This window comes from Pyrgilauda ruficollis, unplaced genomic scaffold (genome assembly GCF_017590135.1).
Source record: "Pyrgilauda ruficollis isolate IOZ18807 unplaced genomic scaffold, ASM1759013v1 scaffold23, whole genome shotgun sequence".
Lineage (NCBI taxonomy): Eukaryota > Metazoa > Chordata > Aves > Passeriformes > Passeridae > Pyrgilauda > Pyrgilauda ruficollis.
In genome coordinates, this window is record NW_024522539.1 from 7,188,114 (window position 1) to 7,207,413 (window position 19,300).

Consider the following 19,300-nt stretch of genomic DNA (forward strand, 5'->3'; position numbering starts at 1 on the left):
TCCTGCGGTCCTCCAGGGAGGCTCGGTAAGGAGGATGCCGTGTCGGCAGGACTGAATTAGAAACTGGATTTTCCCCATGCGGGCCCTGGGCTGTCCCTGCTGTCCTCCAGGGAGGCTCGGTAAGGAGGATGCCGTGTCGGCAGGACCCTCCGGGCAGGCTCTGTCCGCGTTGTCCCCGTCCCTGCTGCCCGGGGGCGGTACCGGCGATGGGGAGGTGCCGGTGTGCGGGCAGCCGCGGTCCCTCTAGCGGCACCGGAGGAGCCTGCCGGGTGCAGGCTGGGCAGGACCGGGCCGGGGTCGCGGCTCAGCCCCGGGATCCCGCTGGGGGACCCCGCCGTGCCCGGCTACCGCCGCCCCGCCCTGGTGACGTCATACCACACACACTGAGTGACGTCACTGCCACGCGCGCCCAGCCGGCTTTAAATTTTAAACCGGTGGCGGCGCCCAATCGGCTCGGTCTGCGCGCTGGCCGCGCCCCTCTCCGTCACTGCCTCCCGCCAATGGTATGGCAGCGCTCTTCGCGCGGCTGGCCAATCAGCAGCGAGCACCCCTCTCGCCGCCGCACCGCTCCGCCCTCCCGCTCCCCGTTCTCCGCCAATGGGAGAGGGAGGCGCGGGGAGTGGGCGTGGCGGGCGCTCCGCGGCAGCCAATGGGAGCCCGCGCTAGGTGAGGGCGCGAGCGGCCGTCCCGGGCGGGCGATGGCGGCGGCGGCGTGAGGGGCCCGCGCCATGTCGTGCTCGCACAGCGCCGTGTTCCTGCTGGACACCGCCGGCCCCGCGCGCCGCCAGCGGCTCCAGCGCGGCGCCCTCCGCCTCCTCACCCTCCTGGGCTGCCGCTTCGGCCTCTCCCGCCTCCGCTGGGCCTTCCGCTTCTTCGACTCGCTCGGCGGCCGCGGCGGCGCCTCGCGGGGCGGTGGGTTCCGCCCGCCGGGGCCCCGCGCCTGGCAGCGCTTCGAGGAGGAGCTGGCGGAGCGGCTCGGGGCCCCCGCCGCCCTGCCCGGCCCCGCGCCCCGCGCTGCCCTCACGCACAGCGGGCTCAAGGAGACGCTGCTCGACTTCCAGTGGGACCGCCCGGAGATCGCGTCCCCCGCCAAGCCGCCCCGCAGGAGCCGCAGGACGGGGCTGGCCCCCCGAGAGCCCCCGGAGGCGCCGCCCGAGGGCTTCGTGAACGCCGTGTTCCTGTTCTCCCCCTGCCCGCACTCGCGGAGGGAGCTCCGGCAGTTCGTGTCGGGGAACGACGCCCCCTTCTCTGGAGAGCCGCCCTCGGCGCGGGAGCTGGCGGAGAAACTCCTGCCCAAGAGTGTGCAGGAGCTGCTTGTGGAGCAGAAAATCAGCCTGTTCTGGGTGGACACTGCCGACTGGTCTCAGGTAACGGGGTTACACGGCACAGCTTTCTAGCGGGACATCTGCCACGCTGCTTTGTGGCATGAGTAATCTTTGGGCGGTAGGGAAGCACGCCAAGGTTCACTCACTGACACATAATCTTCAGCAAGGCACTGAAATCTGGAGGGGAATCATCCACATGGAGACTGAGATACATCTGCAGTGGAGTGGCTGCACGGTGTTTATTGATGGGATGTCTTGTGCTTTGACTTAAAAGGGTGTTACAGTTGTTCAGAATTGCAGATAAGCAGCCTGATAATTCAGGTGTGTAGATACCAGATTAAAAAAAAAAAAATCGTCTTGAAAATATTGCTAGCTTTTAATTCCCTGGGAGTATATTTACTTTGTTAGGTTCCTATGAAGGCTGATCAAGCCCATAAAAATACTCAGAAGGTACCATGTTTAGATGCTGTGGATATGTTTCATGTGCCAGCTTTTCTGGAAAAGTGCAATCTTTATTTGTTTGCATGAAAGCTCTCTCACTGCCAACCTTAACTTGAGACCTCTCTGTTGCTTTTATTTCAGCTGATCGAATGCCCGGATCATGGTGGCTACTGGACAATGTTTGAAGTGATCTGTCAGATGGGAGGCACCATTTTGCCAGCTGAAAGCCTGGTGCACTGTTTGAGTCACCCCGGGGCAGATGCTGCTCCTGGCTTCCTTGGAGACTCCGGGTTCCCAGAGCCACAGGCTGTGCCTTGGGCCACGCTTCTGCCCCTGGATGGGACTTTGAACTGTTTGTTCTCCAGGCCTTCCCTGTATCGATCAGTATTTCCTCAGCAAGAAGGAACATTGTTTCTCAGCATGCCTGGTAATTAAAAAAAAAAGAAAAGAAAAACATAGATGTGCATGGTAGTAACTGATCTCTCATGCAGGGTCCTTGATGAACTTCCTTTGTGGATAATGTGTGTAGAAGTAACTTCATATATTTACAAGCCTAGGTGTTTTTCTTTTAAAGTTCTGCTTGTGCTCTACTTCTGACTTGAGGACTGTGAGCCCATGTTTCTGATTTAGCCTCTTCAGTTTGCCATGCTCCTAGATGTTTGGATGAAGAGCTCTTTGCTGGTCCCACTTTGTAGAGGTGTACTCCCTTTTCTCATACAATTGTTTGATTTAGCTAAAATAAGAGTACAGATTAAAAACCCCTTCCAAAGAAGACAGAGCTGCTGTAAAGCAGCATTTAGGATACATGGGGTCTTTCTTTAGTGGTGCTTCCATGCACTCAGCTCCTTGGGAGCATGGGGAGGAGGTCAGTTCTGCAACACACTGTAGGGTATATCCCCTGTTTAATCTTGGAACTCACTTTTTGGCATTGAAGTCTCTTCACCCTGATGGAAAGGGGTTGCTTTCAGACTTTTTCTTTATCCTATCCTTGCACAGGAGGGAAGAAGCAGGAAAGCTGTGCTGTGACCCTGGAACCTCTTGCCATGAGCCAAAGACAGCTGCATTGCCCAGTCAGCATTGTCGTGAAAGGAAGCTTGACAGGTTGGAGCTTGGCACAGGCTGGCCACTTCCTCACAGAGAGCTGGATACTGCAGAGCTCACAGGCTGAGCAGGGAGAGTGTAGCAGGTCTCTGTTTCATCAGCTGTTGAGGAGTCTGCTGGCTGAAGGACTGCATGTGGTAAATCTTTCTCTTTGCCTTAAACTATACCTGCTCTGAAATGAACTGTGACAGAAGGGCTGGCAGTATCATGTTGTGAAGACAGTAATAGACACTGCACATTGCTCATTTGAAGCTAAATTCAGAACATTTTTTTAAAATCATGTAACTCTATAACCTGCTTGTAAAGTATCTATGCTCCTTAGGTCTCTGTATTTCTAGATAATGTAATATCTTCTATTTTTCCTTTTTTTTTTTTTTCCTTTTAAAATGCAGATTGCTGAAGTATCTCTGTCTAAGACTTGGTGCCCCTGCACTGCTGTTCTGTCACCTCTTTCTGGGGATGCTGCAGTTCTGACTGTGCTTGGTCCTGAGAAGACTGCTGGAATTCAGGGATGCAGCCTTGAAGGAGCTGTAGTGGAAGACTCTTCCCAAGACTCTGCTACTCACCTGCCAGAGATTGTGAATAGTGTGTTGAGTAAAATTGACATGTCAGTGGAAGATTCTCTGGCCAGTCTGGGTAGGTGTCAGGAAATGCAAAACTTGCCATCTTTTGATCATCTCCAGATGTGCAGTAGAAAAAAACCTAAAGTTACTGATTTTGTCCTTGAGGAGTCTCATTTTGGGACTTGTTCATTGTGTCATCTGTAGCTAAGGCCTTATGATGTGATGCAGAAAGAAATCTGCATGGGATTCTGTTTTATTACTAAGTATTAGTTTCCATTAGCTTGCAGATAAAGCACAGTTACATGTGCCTGAGGACATGCTTTTAGAAGGAGGCTTCCTAAAATGTGTCACATGGGCCATCCCTGGCCAGTAATGCCTTTGGGTGGGACTGCATGCAGCACATGTTTTGTGTTAGAGTGAGTCTTTGCTTCTTCTGATGTATTGTCTATGAAATTGTCTCTCCAGGATCAAAAGTTTGTGAACCTCTGTCTTCGAGCTTCTGTGGAGGCTGGGACCTTCTGCCACTTAGTTTAGCTTTTCTCATTTTTGGCTATGTGTGTGTCTGTACAGGAGAAGAAACTCCAGTGCCAGAGTGGGTCCAACGGGAGCTGTCCCATACAGGGGGCTGGCATCCTTCAGTGCTGGAAGCGTGGTATCCTGCATCCAATGCTTGTGGAGCAAGCTCAGATCTGATGGAGTCATTCAGGTATTCTGAATGTCTCTGAGCAATAATCAAAGGATTTCAGCTTTTTTTTTTTCTATTAAGGGAGTATGGCTGTAGCATTGCTTAGAGTTCTAGGATTTTACTGCTTTTATTTCTGTACTCAGTTTACTGGTGGGGTATATAGACACAAGAAACTGGGAACAGGATGTTTGGGTATCAGATTGCATGGATTAAAATCTTGGTAATTTCAGGAGTTATAAGGTCACTTAAAATAACCTTAAGCTACTTGGGAAATGACAAATTTTAGCTTCACGGGATGGTAAGATCCCAGTGCAAGATACTGAAGATGTGGTTGTGTTCTCACAGGTGGTGTTTATTTGGAATGAATAAGCTTGCTTTCTTCAAAGAGCTTGCTGAGTGAAACACAAGAGCCTAATGCAGGGTAGTTTAGAAAGCACAAAGCTGCTCATTTAGTTTTGTGGTACAGGTCAGTGCCATAGCCATTGCACATCAATGTAATGCTTGTTTCCAGCATTTTCAGAGGGTTTGGATTTTCTGCATCTCCTATGTGTGTTGGGGAGCAGGTGCTGGAAGAGTTACTAGTGTGTGCTACTTACACTATATTGCTGCAGGCTGGAATGTAGAAAAACCTTGTTTCTGTCCACAGGAAGGAAGGGATATGCCTCCTTCTCCCACCTTTTTTGATAACTGTATTGTTCTTTCATACAGGCTCCTGCAGGTTCCTTGTGCTAACAGGAAGGATGGTGCAGACCAATCTGATGTGGAGCTCTCAGAAAGTCTGTCTGAGCTGTACCAGAGAAAATGCAGTGAAACCTCTGCTGCAGCTGGAGCAGGAAATAAAAAAAGACGTATGTATAGTTTGGGGTTATATGTGTGTCTTGTCAGTAAAAGATGATGCATGAACTCCAGAGATTTGTACTCTTAAGTAGTACTATGCTTTAGATATTTTGTTTATTTAGGGACAGTCTCATTTTCTTATTAGTATTAGGTTAGTCCTGTAGTAGAACCCAAATTATTGTAATTCAGGGCTGTGCAGTGAGTGACAAAGCTGTTAAAAGCAGCATGCAGAGCTCTGCAGTTTAATTAGCTGTTGAAACAGGGACTGCTCCAACTACTAGTAAATATTGCAACTTCTCAATTTTGTTCTAATTAACAAAATAAACCACTTTTCTTCTAGAAGAGTTTAATCATTGCATTTCTCTACACTAACTACAGTTGACTTTACCTTAGCCTCATGTATCTGCAAGTCCTGCTATCAGCTGTTTCTATTTCTGTGACATAAGATTGCTGCCTATATATAACTTCTGATTAAACCTGTGTAAGTTCTTATGCAGAGCAATATGCACCTCACTTTTTATTTGGAGAAGTAGCTGCCTGCTACCCTGCCTATATGTTGATTTCATGAAGAAATACCAACCTTTTAGGCCATATTTTACTCTAGGAGGTTACTAAGGTCGCAGTAATACAGAATTTAGTGTTGTTTTCTTCCTTGCCCCAGTGTACCTGATGGTAGAACTTTCTCTTGTGGCGTTGCAGGTGGGGTTCCCCGAACTCCAGTCAGGCAGAAGATGAAGACCATGCCCAGATCCCTGCAGATGCTCAATGTAGCAAGACTGAATGTAAAAGCTCAGAAGTTTCAACCTGATGCTGTGCCACCAGCAGTGAATGAGAAGGTTCCACAGAAGCTTTCAGCAAAAAGATTGGATGAAAAGGTGGAAGGAAAGGCAAAAGCACTTAAAATATCAATTGGTGTGTGTTAAGTCCTGTTATCTTTATGTCTTGTTACATCCCATATGAACTCTTGATATCCTAATATAGGAGTCATAGAGGATTCGTATGGAAGGGAGAGCAAAGGATAATAATGGAGTGTTCCGTATCTAGGAGCACATCAGTGTTTGAGTTTCTGTATCTTGAGCATGGCAAAGAGTAGACATTTTTCCCCACCCTTCTGCCATTTAGTTTCTGATTCTTTACAAATTATTGTTACAGCTGCTTCTGGGGTTAATTTCTTGCCTTGTATCCATCTGAAAAAAACAATAGGGATTTACCTTTTAAATTTTTTTAACCAAAAGAAATAGAGGGAAGCACTCATCAAGGTATAACTGGAAATGTAGTCCTATTTATTAATTAAGCAGAAATAAAGTATTTCCTGACTGCTTCAGTAGCGTGAAAGTTTGCTGATCTTAAGCAAACTTTGTTGATTATAGCACTGATTTAGTTTATGATATGTCTTGGGCCTGGACGTGGGACAGCCTGTTAGTGTGCTGTGGTCTGGATGCATCATTGCTGGAGGAAATATTTATTAATACCTCCTCTGTTCCCTGCTTCAGCTGGGGGGAGTGTTTTATCATGGAGGTGTGGTGAACATGCCTTTACTTAATGGAGAGCATTTCCTTGCAGACTTCCAAACAGAGGAGGAGCTGCAGTCCCACCTGACTTCAAGCTACCAGAAGGCTGTTGCTGAGGGAATTCCTTCATCTGTGTGTGCCCAGAATATGATCATGGCCATTAAAAGGTTCTTGAAAATACAAGATGCCAAAGAGAAAGAGGTAGGTGAGAGCATGTGGGCAGGGTTAGAATTTTTGGAATCTGGAAGTTAGAATTTTTTCTATTTTGGGCTACCTTTCCTTCATGTTCCCTGAGGTTTTATGTGGAGGTGCACCATGGTCACTGACTGCTTCTATCTGTGATGACTCAATAGTGAAAAACTGGATTGTAAAAAATGTAGGAAAATCCAGTTCAGTTATCAGTTTACAACTTTGCTAAATGTTGCAAGACGTCTTTTCTTTACATTGACCTCTTTACAAATTCTGATTTTAAAGACAGTATTTAAAAAACACATTCTTGCAAACCGTATTTCAAAGAAGTTGCATCTTTTGTTTTGGCATTACATGGCAAATCTAGGCCTGGCTTTGTCAGGGAAGAGAAATTGTTCAAGGTATTTCTTGCAATCTTTAGCACTATTTATAGGCTTACAATAATCTTAAACCAAAACTGGTAAACCTGTGATTAATTTAATAAAAACACTGTGAGAGACAAATCCAAAGTGGATCCAGAGTGAAGAAGGTCTGAAGCTATGAGCAAGAGACCTCTGTGATTTCTAAATTGTTTTATGTCATAACTGTGCTACTGAAAGGAAAAAGTAATTAATTTCCTTGAAATAAAAGGAAAAAACTATACTTCCAAAATAATAGGTTGGGGTGGTAATTGGGGGACAAGGGTGGAACCTGCCCTGCAGATGGGGAACAGTTTTGAGTTTTTGCTGTCATTATGTGTCTGCAGGTGGCCTGTGTGGGAAGAGTCAGAAACCATCTCCTGAAGACCAGCAAAATGCTCAGACAACAGCATGGCTCACAGAAGGAGACCAAAGTCAGAGAGTATGAGACCCTGTATTTACTTCAGCTTCTGAGATACTGTGGAGTTGGTTAGCAGTTTTTAATGGTGGCTTTTTTGTACAACTGGAAAAGTATTTACCTGGGACAAATATTTCAAGGGTAATCTCTGGTTGCAGTAAAACCATTTCATTAAATGCAAATATACCCGTGCTGTGTGATAAGCACTGCAGCCAATATCTGGAGTGAGGTATCTCCCTTGCCACCCAAATGAAATGCTAAATAAATATTGCTGTCAAAAGGAACCACTTCCCTTCCCATTGCTTTTTTGAGCACACCTTTTGCAGTAAATCTGCTGTTTCCAGTAGAAAAAGAGGTGGTGGATAATTACTTGTTTTCTTAGGTGCCGACTTCAGGTGTTTTTGCGCCTTGAGTTGTGCCTTCAGTGCCCTTCGCTGCAAAGCAACGCTGAGGAAATGGAGCAGCTGTTAGAAGAGGCAAGTAAAGTATCAACCAGGTTGTGTTTCTGCATGGCACTAAAAATGTGGACCTGGAACCTGCTTTTCCATTGATTTTACACTAACAATTTATATTCCTTACTAAAATATCTGGTGCTGCACCTTAATCCATTTTGCCACCTGACATTCTTTTCCAGGTGACAGATATGCTGCGCATCTTATGTCTGACTGAAGACCCAGCCTATCTTACAAAGTTTCTAGAGGAAATATTAGAAGTGTAAGTTATTTGGCATGACTTATGTATTGCTGGGGACTATGGTTTGGGTCAGATGTTGTCGGTGAGTAGGGAGCAATCAACAGCTTTGATTTACTGCATCTTTGTAATTCTCAGAAATTTCCATGTGTTCTCTTTCTTATGCTTATATTTTGGTTAAAGAAACAGTAGTTGATAAGCAAGTAAACTACTTGAATATAAACCCAGTTGATATTCAGTTTGTTGTTTTTAAATGGACAAGTAAGAACAAGGGTTTAGTTCACACCTTGGATTTGAAGTACCGAAGTTTAGAGGAGGGTTGTATTTCATGTGTGTTCTTTCTGCTACTCCAGGTATATGAATTCTATACCGAAGACCCTTGGAGATATTTATTATGGTCTGGGTACACAAATACCTCCGAAGCTGGCATCTGTTCTGCCTTCAGACTTCTTCAGTGATGACTCCATGACTCTGGATAGCAAATCTCCAGGCCTTCCTCCCTCTTTATCATCTATCTTAACTCCCAGTGCTGTTTGCACTGAGAGCGATCAGCTGGAGGAGCTGCGCACCAGATCTGCCAAAAAGAGAAGGTAGTGATTCCAAACAGGAGGCAGCTTTTTGTTGACTATAAAAAAATACAGTCTTGATTCTGTATTTGTATCTTATGCAGAAGTAGATTTCAGGAGCATCTTCCATGAGAGGAAAAGCACGCTATGCTGTGCAGTAGCTGACCTGTATTGTTAAAGTGACTTACTGGAGATCTCTGTGTTGGGAGTTCTGTGTTCATATTAGCAAATTGTGAATGAATTTTAATACCAACCTTAGGAATAGCTTTTTATATTGCAAATCATATCCCAGTGTTGTAGTAAGCGAGGTATCAATGTAGTTTGCAATTTGAATTTAGGTAAACACTTCTATCTCTCAAGTCACACCTAAGTTTAATTGTCAGTAGGTTGATAACTGTGCTCTTAATCTTATTTTAACTTAATTTTTGTGTGTTTTCTGAAGGAATAATGTGTTAGCCAGACACAGGAGCATGACAGAAGCACCGCAGAACTTGCGTCAAATTGAGATTCCCAGGGTAGCCAAGAACCCCATCAAAAAGGTAAAATTCTCCCAGAAGGATTGTCTGAGTTGTGATTCTTGACTGCAGAAACTCTTGCTCTGTATTCCCTTAGTAAGTGTGCCCTGTATCAGCTGTACAGAGATCAAATTGTTTTGAAGGAAAGATTGAAATAAAGTGTGGTTCAGAGCTTGTAGTTAATGTTCATATTTAACGTAACATTGCACTGCTGCTGAGGCTGATTTCTCATTTGTTTCAGGAGAACTCGCATTCTTACCTTGCCCCTGAGAAGTCCCAGCAGATGCCTTTGTTGCAGAAAGAGGCAGTGCAAGGTATATTGACTTCTGGCTTGTTCATGGAAAGGTGCATCTTCAGCACATGTTGTCCCTGTAAATTTTACTGAGCCATGATGAAATTATGCTGAGGCATGCTGGAAATCTGAAGGAAGTTTTGCTGAGTTGTGCAAAAACTTTGAGGGGAAAAAAATATGCGGTATTCTGTGTACTCATACACAGAAAACTTAAATTTCGTGTCCTCAAAAGAAAACCTTGACTCTTGAAATTATTTCCAACTTCTCTATCCGGAAAAGAGAATGGGGACAAGAATGAATTATATCTGAAAATAGGATATGTCCCCACAAATACTTCATAAAAATAAATCTCACATATGTTCTCTGAACCAAGATGTGCTTTGGTTGAGATTTTGTAGTGCACCTAATGTTGCACATGGGATACTGACTGCTTTTTCTGCTATGGCATCTGCTTATAGCTTATTGCTGGAATTATGCAAATAATAACAAATTCAGAAGAGAAGGCTGGAATGGATTTAGAAGAGGACATGTTCCAGTAGCAGGAAAAACAACTTTTCAAAGCTTTTTAGCCTCTAAAAAGTTGTCTTTCCATGCTGGTATATTGTTCTATCCCATCACCTGACAAAATTACCTTTGTATTTTTTTCCTTTCTTTTTTTCTTCTCTTTTCCTTATAATCTGATGTTTTCTTGCTTTTCTTGTCTCACAGAGGTTACAAAGGTAAGGAGGAATCTCTTCAATGAAGAGATACTTTCACCATCAAAAAGGTCACTGAAAAAGATGCTTAGAAGCCAGTCAGTGTCTGCTGTGGAAGGCCTAAAATACAAATGCACCAGTGAGGGCAACAAAGGTAGGATATGACTTGCACATGTAGGATTGTTGTGGAAGAGCTTGTGCTAAAATTCCTATTTTTGCATTCTCAATTTTGTGAAACAATTATGATCTGTTTTTAATAAAGGATAAAAGGAGGTCATTGCTGTGGTGTTTAGAGGGTGAATAATGATGGTATTGAAACTGAAACCTATTTTTACTGAACCCTTTACATCTCGTAAAGAAAATTAAAAATGCTTGGTTAAAAAAGGATCTGTGAAATAAAGATGAATAATGAAAGTTATCTCAGTAGGTCAACTATGTCTGACAATGGTACAATATTGAGGGAGTGGGAGGGAGGTGTAGACACTGGGCTGAAATAATGATAGCTTATGAGTGCTGGGAGACAGCACAGTGCTTCTATATTGACTTAAAAATGACTATTGTCATTCTTAAGCTGAAGCCTGTACAAAACTGTATTTATTTATTTGTTCCAAGTGCTTTATGATGGTGTGATGTTACAGCTCTTACATGATTTTTAGATCATCGCAAGTTATTGACCAAGAGGGTTGCAGAAACACCACTACACAAGCAGGTGTCCAGGAGACTCCTACACAAGCAGATCAAAGGCCGGTGAGTTCTTTCTGAATTTCTTCACTAACTATTGGCTGCCTAATTAATGGATGCCTAATTAATGGCTATGAGCAGAATTACCAGGTATCGTTGCAGTCAAAGATGATCTTCCCTTAAGGCAGTAAGAGAACCAGTGGAGGCTAAATGTCATTGCTTAAGTGGGGGCAAATACTGCTTGCTTCATCATGGCTTTAATTTCCTGCACCTAATGTCTGTTTAGGTTGTTACTGATTCAAGGGCTTATGGAGAAAAGGCTCCTGCTGTATTTTGTGGGCTCCAGGCTGAATTGTAGCATTTTCTTTCATGTAGAACTGTTACCTGTACATCTAGGGAGCTACGTATACTTTAATTACATGTCAATAGGAGGCAAAGTTCTTAAGTTGCTCACTTAGAGTAGCCCACAAAGCAATATATTGGTGTAGAATGGAGCACTGCTTTTCAGTTTCTGTGGCAGGTTCTGTTCCTGTAAATGTGCTCAGTATGCTAAGCCCAAAATGTCTGTTGTTTCTCAAGGTCTTCTGATCCAGGTTGTGACACTGGTGTTGTAGAAGAATCTCCAGAGAAGGCCATATGTGGTAAGCACTGATCTTTCATTAAAGGTGGTTTGTGTGTCTTGTAGCTTGTAAGATGAGTGTGCTTTGATTTGGCTAATTCATTAGAAGTCAGTCCAAAAGTGTTGTACTGTTGTGTTCTGACAGAACCACTTGCTGTTCACTGCTTTAACAGCTTTGTACAGTTTAAGTTAAGAAAGAGAGGTAGATAGTAAGTCTTTTAAATGAAAAAACGTGAAGGGCTTGAAGGGTGAACAAGATTCTGAGCTGCTATAATTACTGTCAAACCAGCACATATGCTTATTTTTAATGTAACTTCACCATGTTGTGCTGTGACCCTGCTCTGATTTCTGCTGTAACAGACAGCCACCTGGCTCTGGGGAGTGTCTCTTATGTTGGCTACTGCTGGTCTTTTTCCCCAGAAGGGAAGAAAAAACCAGCATGTCTGGGCAAGCAGGAAAATGAAATTGTTAGTGAAAAGAGACAAGAGCATTAACCCGTCTTTTAACTTGGATGTAACCTGCATTGAACATGGTTTCTCTAGCATTCCTTTCCATAATTGCTAAACAGGAATGAGACTAATAATGAGTTAGAGGAGGGGCATCATACTTTAGGAGATTTGAATGCATAAATATTTCAAAATCCTTTAGAAAACGGAACATTTGCTTCACCTGCTTGCCTTCCTGGATGAGATAGGTATCTGTGGAGAAGTTTCTTCTGAGAGTATGTTCCTTGCAGTTGTGAACTGTTCCTGATGATGTGCCACTGCTGAGGGGGAAAGAAGGCTCAGTCTCCAATGTCCTTGCCTTTTCAGAAGCAGGTTTGAGAAGAAGCCCACGCATCAAACAGCTGTCTTTGAACAGGACCTGCTCTGGTGCTTTCTATTCCACTACGCAGCCCAGCTCAAAAAATTCACAGCACCTCCACCAGGGACAAGGAAAGGAGAGCTGTAAACTGCAGGATGTAGAAGGTACTGAGCAGGATTTGAGCAGACTGATACTGCTGATCTGAAAAGCTGGCATGGATAGCTCTGAGTTTGATTTGATTTGGCTCTATGAGAGACTGTAAGAAGCTAAGAGCTGTCATGTAATATCTTCCATAGACAGAAATTCATCCTCAGTAATTATTTTTTAATTGGTAATCTGAATTTTGAGGATGGTAAGGCAGCTATTTCTATGATGAATTCACTGCCAACTTAACAAACCAGTCAGGCCCATCTAACAGAATACCACTGATTGTCAGTCTGCATTCCTTAAAAGCAGTGAAATCCTTGTAAAATGTGGGACAGAAATCCTGTAGCTTACTCTGTGGCAGCATAAAGCAATGACTGATGGGATCTTCTTTGCAGGCTTTCTCAGCAGGATTATCAGCTAAAAATGGTGACACTTACTTCTTTATATTCTACTTATTAGAATCCTTAGTCATGAACCAGAACTATCTAAAGCTACAAGCTATAAATAGAATAAGAGGCCGAGGTATTTTATACCTTTTTTTACCATTGGAGCACTCTTTCTAAAGATGGGTATTAATTTCATAATGGGAAGTAACAATAATTCTGGTGAAGCTGTAACTCTTAGTTAGAAAAGAACATGCCAGGGATATGAGCTTTTTACACTACTTTTCCACACATCTGTCATGACTCAGACAATTATGGCACGTTACTTTGTGTTAATTAAATTGTACTGTTCCATTTTATAGGCCTTAACCAGCATTCAGAGACCCCCCCCATCCAGAGTCCCAAGAGGTTTTTCTTTGGTGCAGTCATTGACATGTGTAGTCCTGCAGGGAAGCAGTCACCTGGAAGGAGGAGAACAAGAAAAGATTCCTTACACTTAGAAGAGCTCACCTCATGTCAGGTAGAAACAGTTATCTACCTCCCTTTCTGTTTCTTCCCATCCTTATTTTCTCCTCCATTCATCAGCATCTTAAATTTAGTGTTCGTTAAGTCTCATCCAATGGGTTTTTTATGTTTCAAGTCTTGGGAAGTAAATAAGGAGATGGATAGATAATACTCCTGGAGCAGAACAAACATGATTCTTTAATATATTATTTTTCCCCTGCAGACTCCTAGGAAAACACCTCGTAAATTTGCCCAGAAGCCAATAAATTCTGCCAGTAAGCTCCCAAGGAGATCGCCTCGCACTGTCCACAGGACGCCACAGAAGCTGGAGAAGACACCTGGCAGAAGTCCAGCAGCTAAGCAGACTGTAGCTAAATGTTTGGGAAAGTGCTTTTCTCCTCCTGCACAAAGGGTCAAGTCTCCGTCTGTGCTAACTGACAGCAGGAGGGTTCACTCACTGCAAGTAACTGCTGAGGACTGGTGTGCAGCTCTAACAGTTTCCCCTCCTTGCAAAGAGCCTGGCTGGCAAACACCAAAACGTGAAGGGTTCACAGCTTCTGTATTACCTCCAACAGATTCAAATCCAACTGCTTCTTCTCCCCCCTCTGCCACCCAGGAAAGGTGTTGTACAGAACTTCAGACTCCAAGACGTTCCTTGAGATACCTCTCAAAATTAACATCTCCAGTTAGTGCTCGGAGGCAAATCCTCACAAAGGAAATTCAGGTGCAGTCAGATCAGTTATCTCAAGCACCTAAAAGGACACCTGGGAAACCTGAAGATCCAGGTTCAAAGTTATGTACTAGCCCACTGAGTACAGAAATACCTCAGCTTGCTGTGAGGCCCGAGCCTCTCTGCAGTTCTCCACTCTGTGAAAGTTCCACAAACACTGTGACAAGCTGCTCTGTTTCCCACACAGAGTCTGACAGGGAACCTGGTGCATCTAAACCATCTTCTCAAAAGACTCCAGGTATTACTGGCACCTCACTGAGGTCCCTGCTTCACACACCCAAGCAGGCCAAACGTGAATCAGGTTCTAGAGGAGAGAGCCTTGCATGTGCAGCACTTACAGAAAATGAGGACAGTCATGATAGTGGTGGTAACTGTTCTGTGGAAAGCCTTCAGCTTCATCAGTCCCAAGTTACTGAAAATACTTCTGTATTGGAGAAAAATAAACAGATGGATAGAGTGTCTCAAAAGTCTCCTTCAAGGGAGGACTTGGAAAACCATTTGTCTCCAAAGCCTTTTGCTGGAGGGCAGGAACATGCACAGAATGCTGAGAGAGACTGTGAGCCATCAGTTAAGGAGGAGAACTGTAGTGCAAACACCTGTGAGTCCTTCCTAAGCGATTTGCAAACAGCTAGTGATGACTTGGAAGCGAGAACTGTGCTGAGGGAAGAATATATGGAAGTGAAGACTCCAAGTCTCAAGAGACGCTCCAGATTTGCCCTGAATGCTTCCCCCCCTGTGCAGAAGTCTCCTCCTGCCTATTCCTTACGCTGCACTGCAGACAGGAGGCAGCGGGAGGCTGCGGCTCGCATGGGAGAGCCTCAGCTTGCTGCCAAGTTCTCGTCTCCTGAAAGTCATGGCAGACTTCCTTCTGCCAGCCCACCGACCTACGAGGTGGAAATCGAAATGCAAGCTTCAGGCCTGCCCAAGCTTCGCATTAAGAAAATTGGCTCTTGCTCGTCCTTGGAAGTTCAACCTGAAGCAAGTGCCAGCAAACCCAGGGGAGGAGAAAGTCCCTTCAGTGATTTTGCTATGACCTGGTGCAGCAAGCACCCAGGAAAACTGGCAGCTGCCTGTGTTTCCCCATCCTGCTGCCGTTCTTTCCATAGTACACCTGGGAAAGGTGCAGGACAAACCTACATATGCCAGTCATACACCCCAACAAGCTGCGCCTCTGCTGTCACCTCCCCATTCCCATTGGAAGCAGTAGTTCTCCAGACACCTTCTCCAAAGCAGAAGGGGAAGACTACTCCTGATGCCATCAATGACTGGCCTCGGAGGAAGAGAGCAGCAGGCAGCACTGCTAGTGTGAGCTGTGGTCAGAGCGAGAGGAGTGCCGACGATCAGACACGGGCGTCAGCAGGCAGAGAGAGAGCCATGAGGATCTCAGAACACTGCAGCAGCAAAGTGACAAATACCCTTGGGGAATTTGAACTGGAAGGGATTTGCAGGCTCCAGGATCAGGCATCTCCCAGTGACTCGGAACCGAGGGCTGATGAGGACTCTGCCATGGGAACTTTTGGCTTGAAATCTCGGAAGCGGGTCTTTACTTACCTGTCACCAGAAAAGGAGGAGAACCACAGTGCCAAGAGATCGTGTCCTGATAGGGGCAGCTTGGATCTCACTGGCTTTTCCACAGATGAGGGCAGCAGAATTAAATCAAGGACAGACTCTGTACTTCCTGAGAAACCAGGAGCATGTGCCCTCAAAACACTGGAGCAGCACAGTTGTCTAGGGGATGATGATGTCTTCCTTTTGTCAGGTAATTAAATGGCATGAAAGACACTCCACTGAAATTCAGATGTGGTTAAAAATGGGGGTTAGACTAAAATGAGAACACAATTGTTTCCTGTGTAATTATCTGAGGGAGAGTGAGGTGAAAGGGGAGTGACTTGTAGATGACGTGGAAGGTAATTATGTGGAGAGGCAGACTGGATATGAGGAGTATTGACGATGGAAGAGAGATCAGAGAAATATGAAAGAGCAGAAAGCTGGAGGAACTAAAAGGAAAGTGAGAATTTGAGGAGAGAGGATCCCTGTTGCATCCAGCTGGTGATTTGTTCAGGTTTGTGTTGATGCCACTGCCTGTTTCTGCCCAGCATTCAGCTCTGAAGCCAACACAAGCCAACAATCTCAAGTATAAAGCTTGGCTGTTTCAGTGCTTCAGACTGGAGTCTTGGGGGGGGTTAGTCCTGTGGATGTTGGTGTTTATTGCTGCTCCAGTTGTCTCTGCCCGTGGTGGTGGGCACCTTGAAAGTGCTACCAGAAATTATTCCCTTGCTAGCAATAATGTATCAGGAGGTGTATAGGTTTAAGCTGCCTCTCTGCTTTTGCTGTGGGTACAGACAATTCAGCTGACCTTGGTGAAACAGGATGTTCAGCTCTGTTAACAAGGCCTTGGGAATTTCAAATACTTAATCCAGTATTGTTGTAGAAATTACAGGGGGCTGTGGCAGGTGTTGGTCTGTAGTCATTGCACTAAGCTTTGGTGTGTTTTCTCTTGCAAGGAAAGATTTGTATACAGAGCCAGTGTCTTACTCAACATTATCACAGAAAAAAGGCCAAACCTTGAAGCAACATTAATCCATATTCAGAACATGAAATAGTAAGACTTACGATGGTCCTGTAAGAGACTTTATGTACCTACACACCTTGTGTTTGTATTTCTATATCACTGTGGTTGTAACAGTTTTCTTCCAGGAAATGTGAATTACCTGTGTTTAAGACAAGTAAAGTGATTTTCTGCTAAACCAGCTAAGAAAACTTAATGTGCTAAGAGCTGATTCCAGACTGCCGTTTACCTTTCTCAAATGCTAAAACACCAGTGACAGCCTAGAGTTTATTTCAGATACACTCAAAGTATCACTTACACTGATGTCAGTTTTGAGGTAGCATAAAGGCTGTGTGTGAGACTTAACATTTGAGTTGTTGAGTAGTTTTGCTGCAGCATCTCTCTGTGCTTCTCCAGGCTCCACTCCACCCTTGAAGAGTGGACTTTCTGCCAGCAGCCTTCGAGCCCTGACCCAGTCTCCACTGCTGTCCCCACCGCCGGCTCAGAGGAGGCGCGTTCAAGGTAAGCACAGGAGAGGAAAGGCTGGGCTCGAGCACACTGCCTGTGCTCTCTGCTTGCCTCCAGCTAATGAGAACAAAGTCATGCTGTGCTGGGGGCTGGGATTTGGGCAGAAAACCTGTTTCTGCCACTGCTCTATCTGTTCAGTGTCTCGATCTCACATGCTTACAAGAAACTTGGCATGAACTGGGAAGTTTGGAAGGAGAAGAGAGTAGCTGAAGAATGAAGACTGAGTAGCTACATGGGAAGTGCAACTCCCAGTTCTTGTTGTCTCCACTTGGTATTTGGCTTCTTGGAATCACCAGTAAATTTTGGTAAACTGTGGCTTTCATGTATTTGTTCTGTTTTTGTAGAAGAGGAATCTGATGCTGTCCAAATTACTGCCAACCAGGAGCTGTCTCCATTCCACATCATGATTTCCAGGAGGCCTCGCCTTAGCAGGACATATTCACGGAAAAAGCTGCTCAGCTGAAGTTTGGAGCCAGGCCAGCATGGGAAACTTTGTATTATCCCAGCTGTACAACACACCTTTTAACAAAGACTGGTATTTGGTGCTAGACTGGAGCTGCCTTGTGTTGGTAGGACACTGGATGCAAGCACATGGCAGTAGAAATAAGGACCACTCCAAAAATTTATGGTTTCTTCCATCCATTCAAAACCTAGCTTGGTCTTTTTGCTAGTGGAACCTTAGAGTGAGTTCTGCAGTGAGGGTTCAGTTCTCCCAGGTTAAGAGGGAGAATTGTCACTTTTCTACAGCTCTTGTAAAATAAACTAATTTGAATTTTCATTGTGTCCTTTAATCCAAAATCTGTATTTGGCTTGAGGGATTGTGGGCTGCAGGAAGGATGCTGGGGGCGAATGGGTACAGAACAAGCTGCGTGCTCCTGCTGTGTCTTGTCCTGATACTAAATGCATCCCTCTGTTAATTGCTTCCAGTTTGCCACAGCTTAGTGGCAAAATAACAAGCAGATTAATTAATTAGCCAAGTGCCAAGAGTACAGAAAAGGGGAAAGATAATTTAACTGGGAACATTGTATATCATGAATGGTTTGGTGTATCCGCTCCTGGCTACTGCTGGATAAGCAGATGCTGATGGAGTGACTTCATTGTCCTTTTCTGCAAACTTGCAGTAAGCCAGAGAGAATTGGCTGGGGAAATGTCCTTGAGAAGTAAAACTTGGATGGAATAACTGGAAATGACAGTTTCAAGACTACTCTTTACCAAACTGAGTCATGGATTAAATAGCAATTTAGTTGCCTGGGTCACATTTGTGGAAGAGAGCAGGAGCTGTGGTTCAGTGCCTGAGATGTAGCCTACAAGAGGCTAAAATTGTGCATAATATTGGAAGGGCTGATTTTTTTTTTCCCTTGGGATAGTGAGCTGTTTGTGCATAGCAGGATCTCAGGGAACTCACACCACTGTGCACTACTGACTGCACAGGAGGTGGAGAGCTATGAAGATGATGTAAGGTGATCCTAAAACAAGGCATGGGAAACCAGAGGTTTGGTAGGTGGCTTTGAGGGGCTAGATGGGATTGAGTGAAGCTTGTTTCCTGGACACACTATTGCAGGAAAGCTGTTAATTTCCCACTGGGAAGAGGAATGGAATTTGTGCTTTACAGTGATTGTTTTGCTTCTGGGAGAGCTGCACCTGCCTCAAGGATGTTGAGTGCCACAAGCTTGGAGCTCCAAATCTACTACTTACTTCCAAAGAGGATGGATTGTTATTTTTCCTATTGAAGGTCTTTGTTTTCAACAGCAGGAGATAAAGTGTCTGAACTTAATCTTGTGTAGCTCAGCCACATACAGCCCTCAGTAATATCCCCCCTCTCACTGTCACACCACTACAGGCAAGGCCAAGGATATAGGAGATCAGAAGATGGTTCTTATATCAAATGCTGGCTTTTAACTTGGTGTGTTACTCCTTAAGTAGTGGTTGTGGTAGCTGTTCTCATTTCAGGCTGAAGGAGTGGCTTGATTTTTAGGATCAAGTGGTCAAGCAGCCCTTTGCCCCTGCCCCTTGCCCTTCTTAAAGCAGATATCTGGGCTTTCATTTCTTGCTCTGCTAAACTTGGTTCCCCTTCCTGAGCTGTCAGTGTGAAGCTGCAGGATTGCATTTAGCCGCTCTTAAATCCAGACT

At 44.8% G+C, this 19,300-nt stretch overlaps 1 protein-coding gene across 1 annotated transcript; it reads left to right on the top strand.

Annotated features, from left to right (window-relative positions):
• The first annotated feature begins 684 nt into the window (after positions 1-684).
• TICRR (TOPBP1 interacting checkpoint and replication regulator) lies at positions 685-17,931 on the top strand. Its single transcript, XM_041469258.1, has 22 exons — positions 685-1,367; positions 1,908-2,193; positions 2,763-3,004; positions 3,260-3,503; positions 4,001-4,136; positions 4,824-4,963; positions 5,652-5,864; positions 6,516-6,664; positions 7,398-7,492; positions 7,851-7,944; positions 8,103-8,182; positions 8,512-8,748; positions 9,167-9,263; positions 9,481-9,553; positions 10,240-10,380; positions 10,883-10,973; positions 11,487-11,548; positions 12,339-12,494; positions 13,223-13,380; positions 13,588-15,853; positions 17,060-17,164; positions 17,515-17,931. The coding sequence occupies exons 1-22, from the start codon at positions 729-731 to the stop codon at positions 17,631-17,633; spliced, it is 5,823 nt and encodes a 1,940-aa protein (XP_041325192.1). The 5' UTR covers positions 685-728; the 3' UTR covers positions 17,634-17,931.
• Positions 17,932-19,300: the final 1,369 nt, after the last annotated feature.

Excerpts from the sequence above, each read along its gene's own strand:
- TICRR (XM_041469258.1), top strand. The coding sequence starts at position 729 with ATGTCGTGCTCGCACAGCGCCGTGTTCCTGCTGGACACCGCCGGCCCC. Across the intron at positions 7,945-8,102 it reads TGGAGCAGCTGTTAGAAGAG|GTGACAGATATGCTGCGCAT; the intron begins GCAAGTAAAGTA and ends ATTCTTTTCCAG. Across the intron at positions 9,554-10,239 it reads GCAGAAAGAGGCAGTGCAAG|AGGTTACAAAGGTAAGGAGG; the intron begins GTATATTGACTT and ends CTTGTCTCACAG.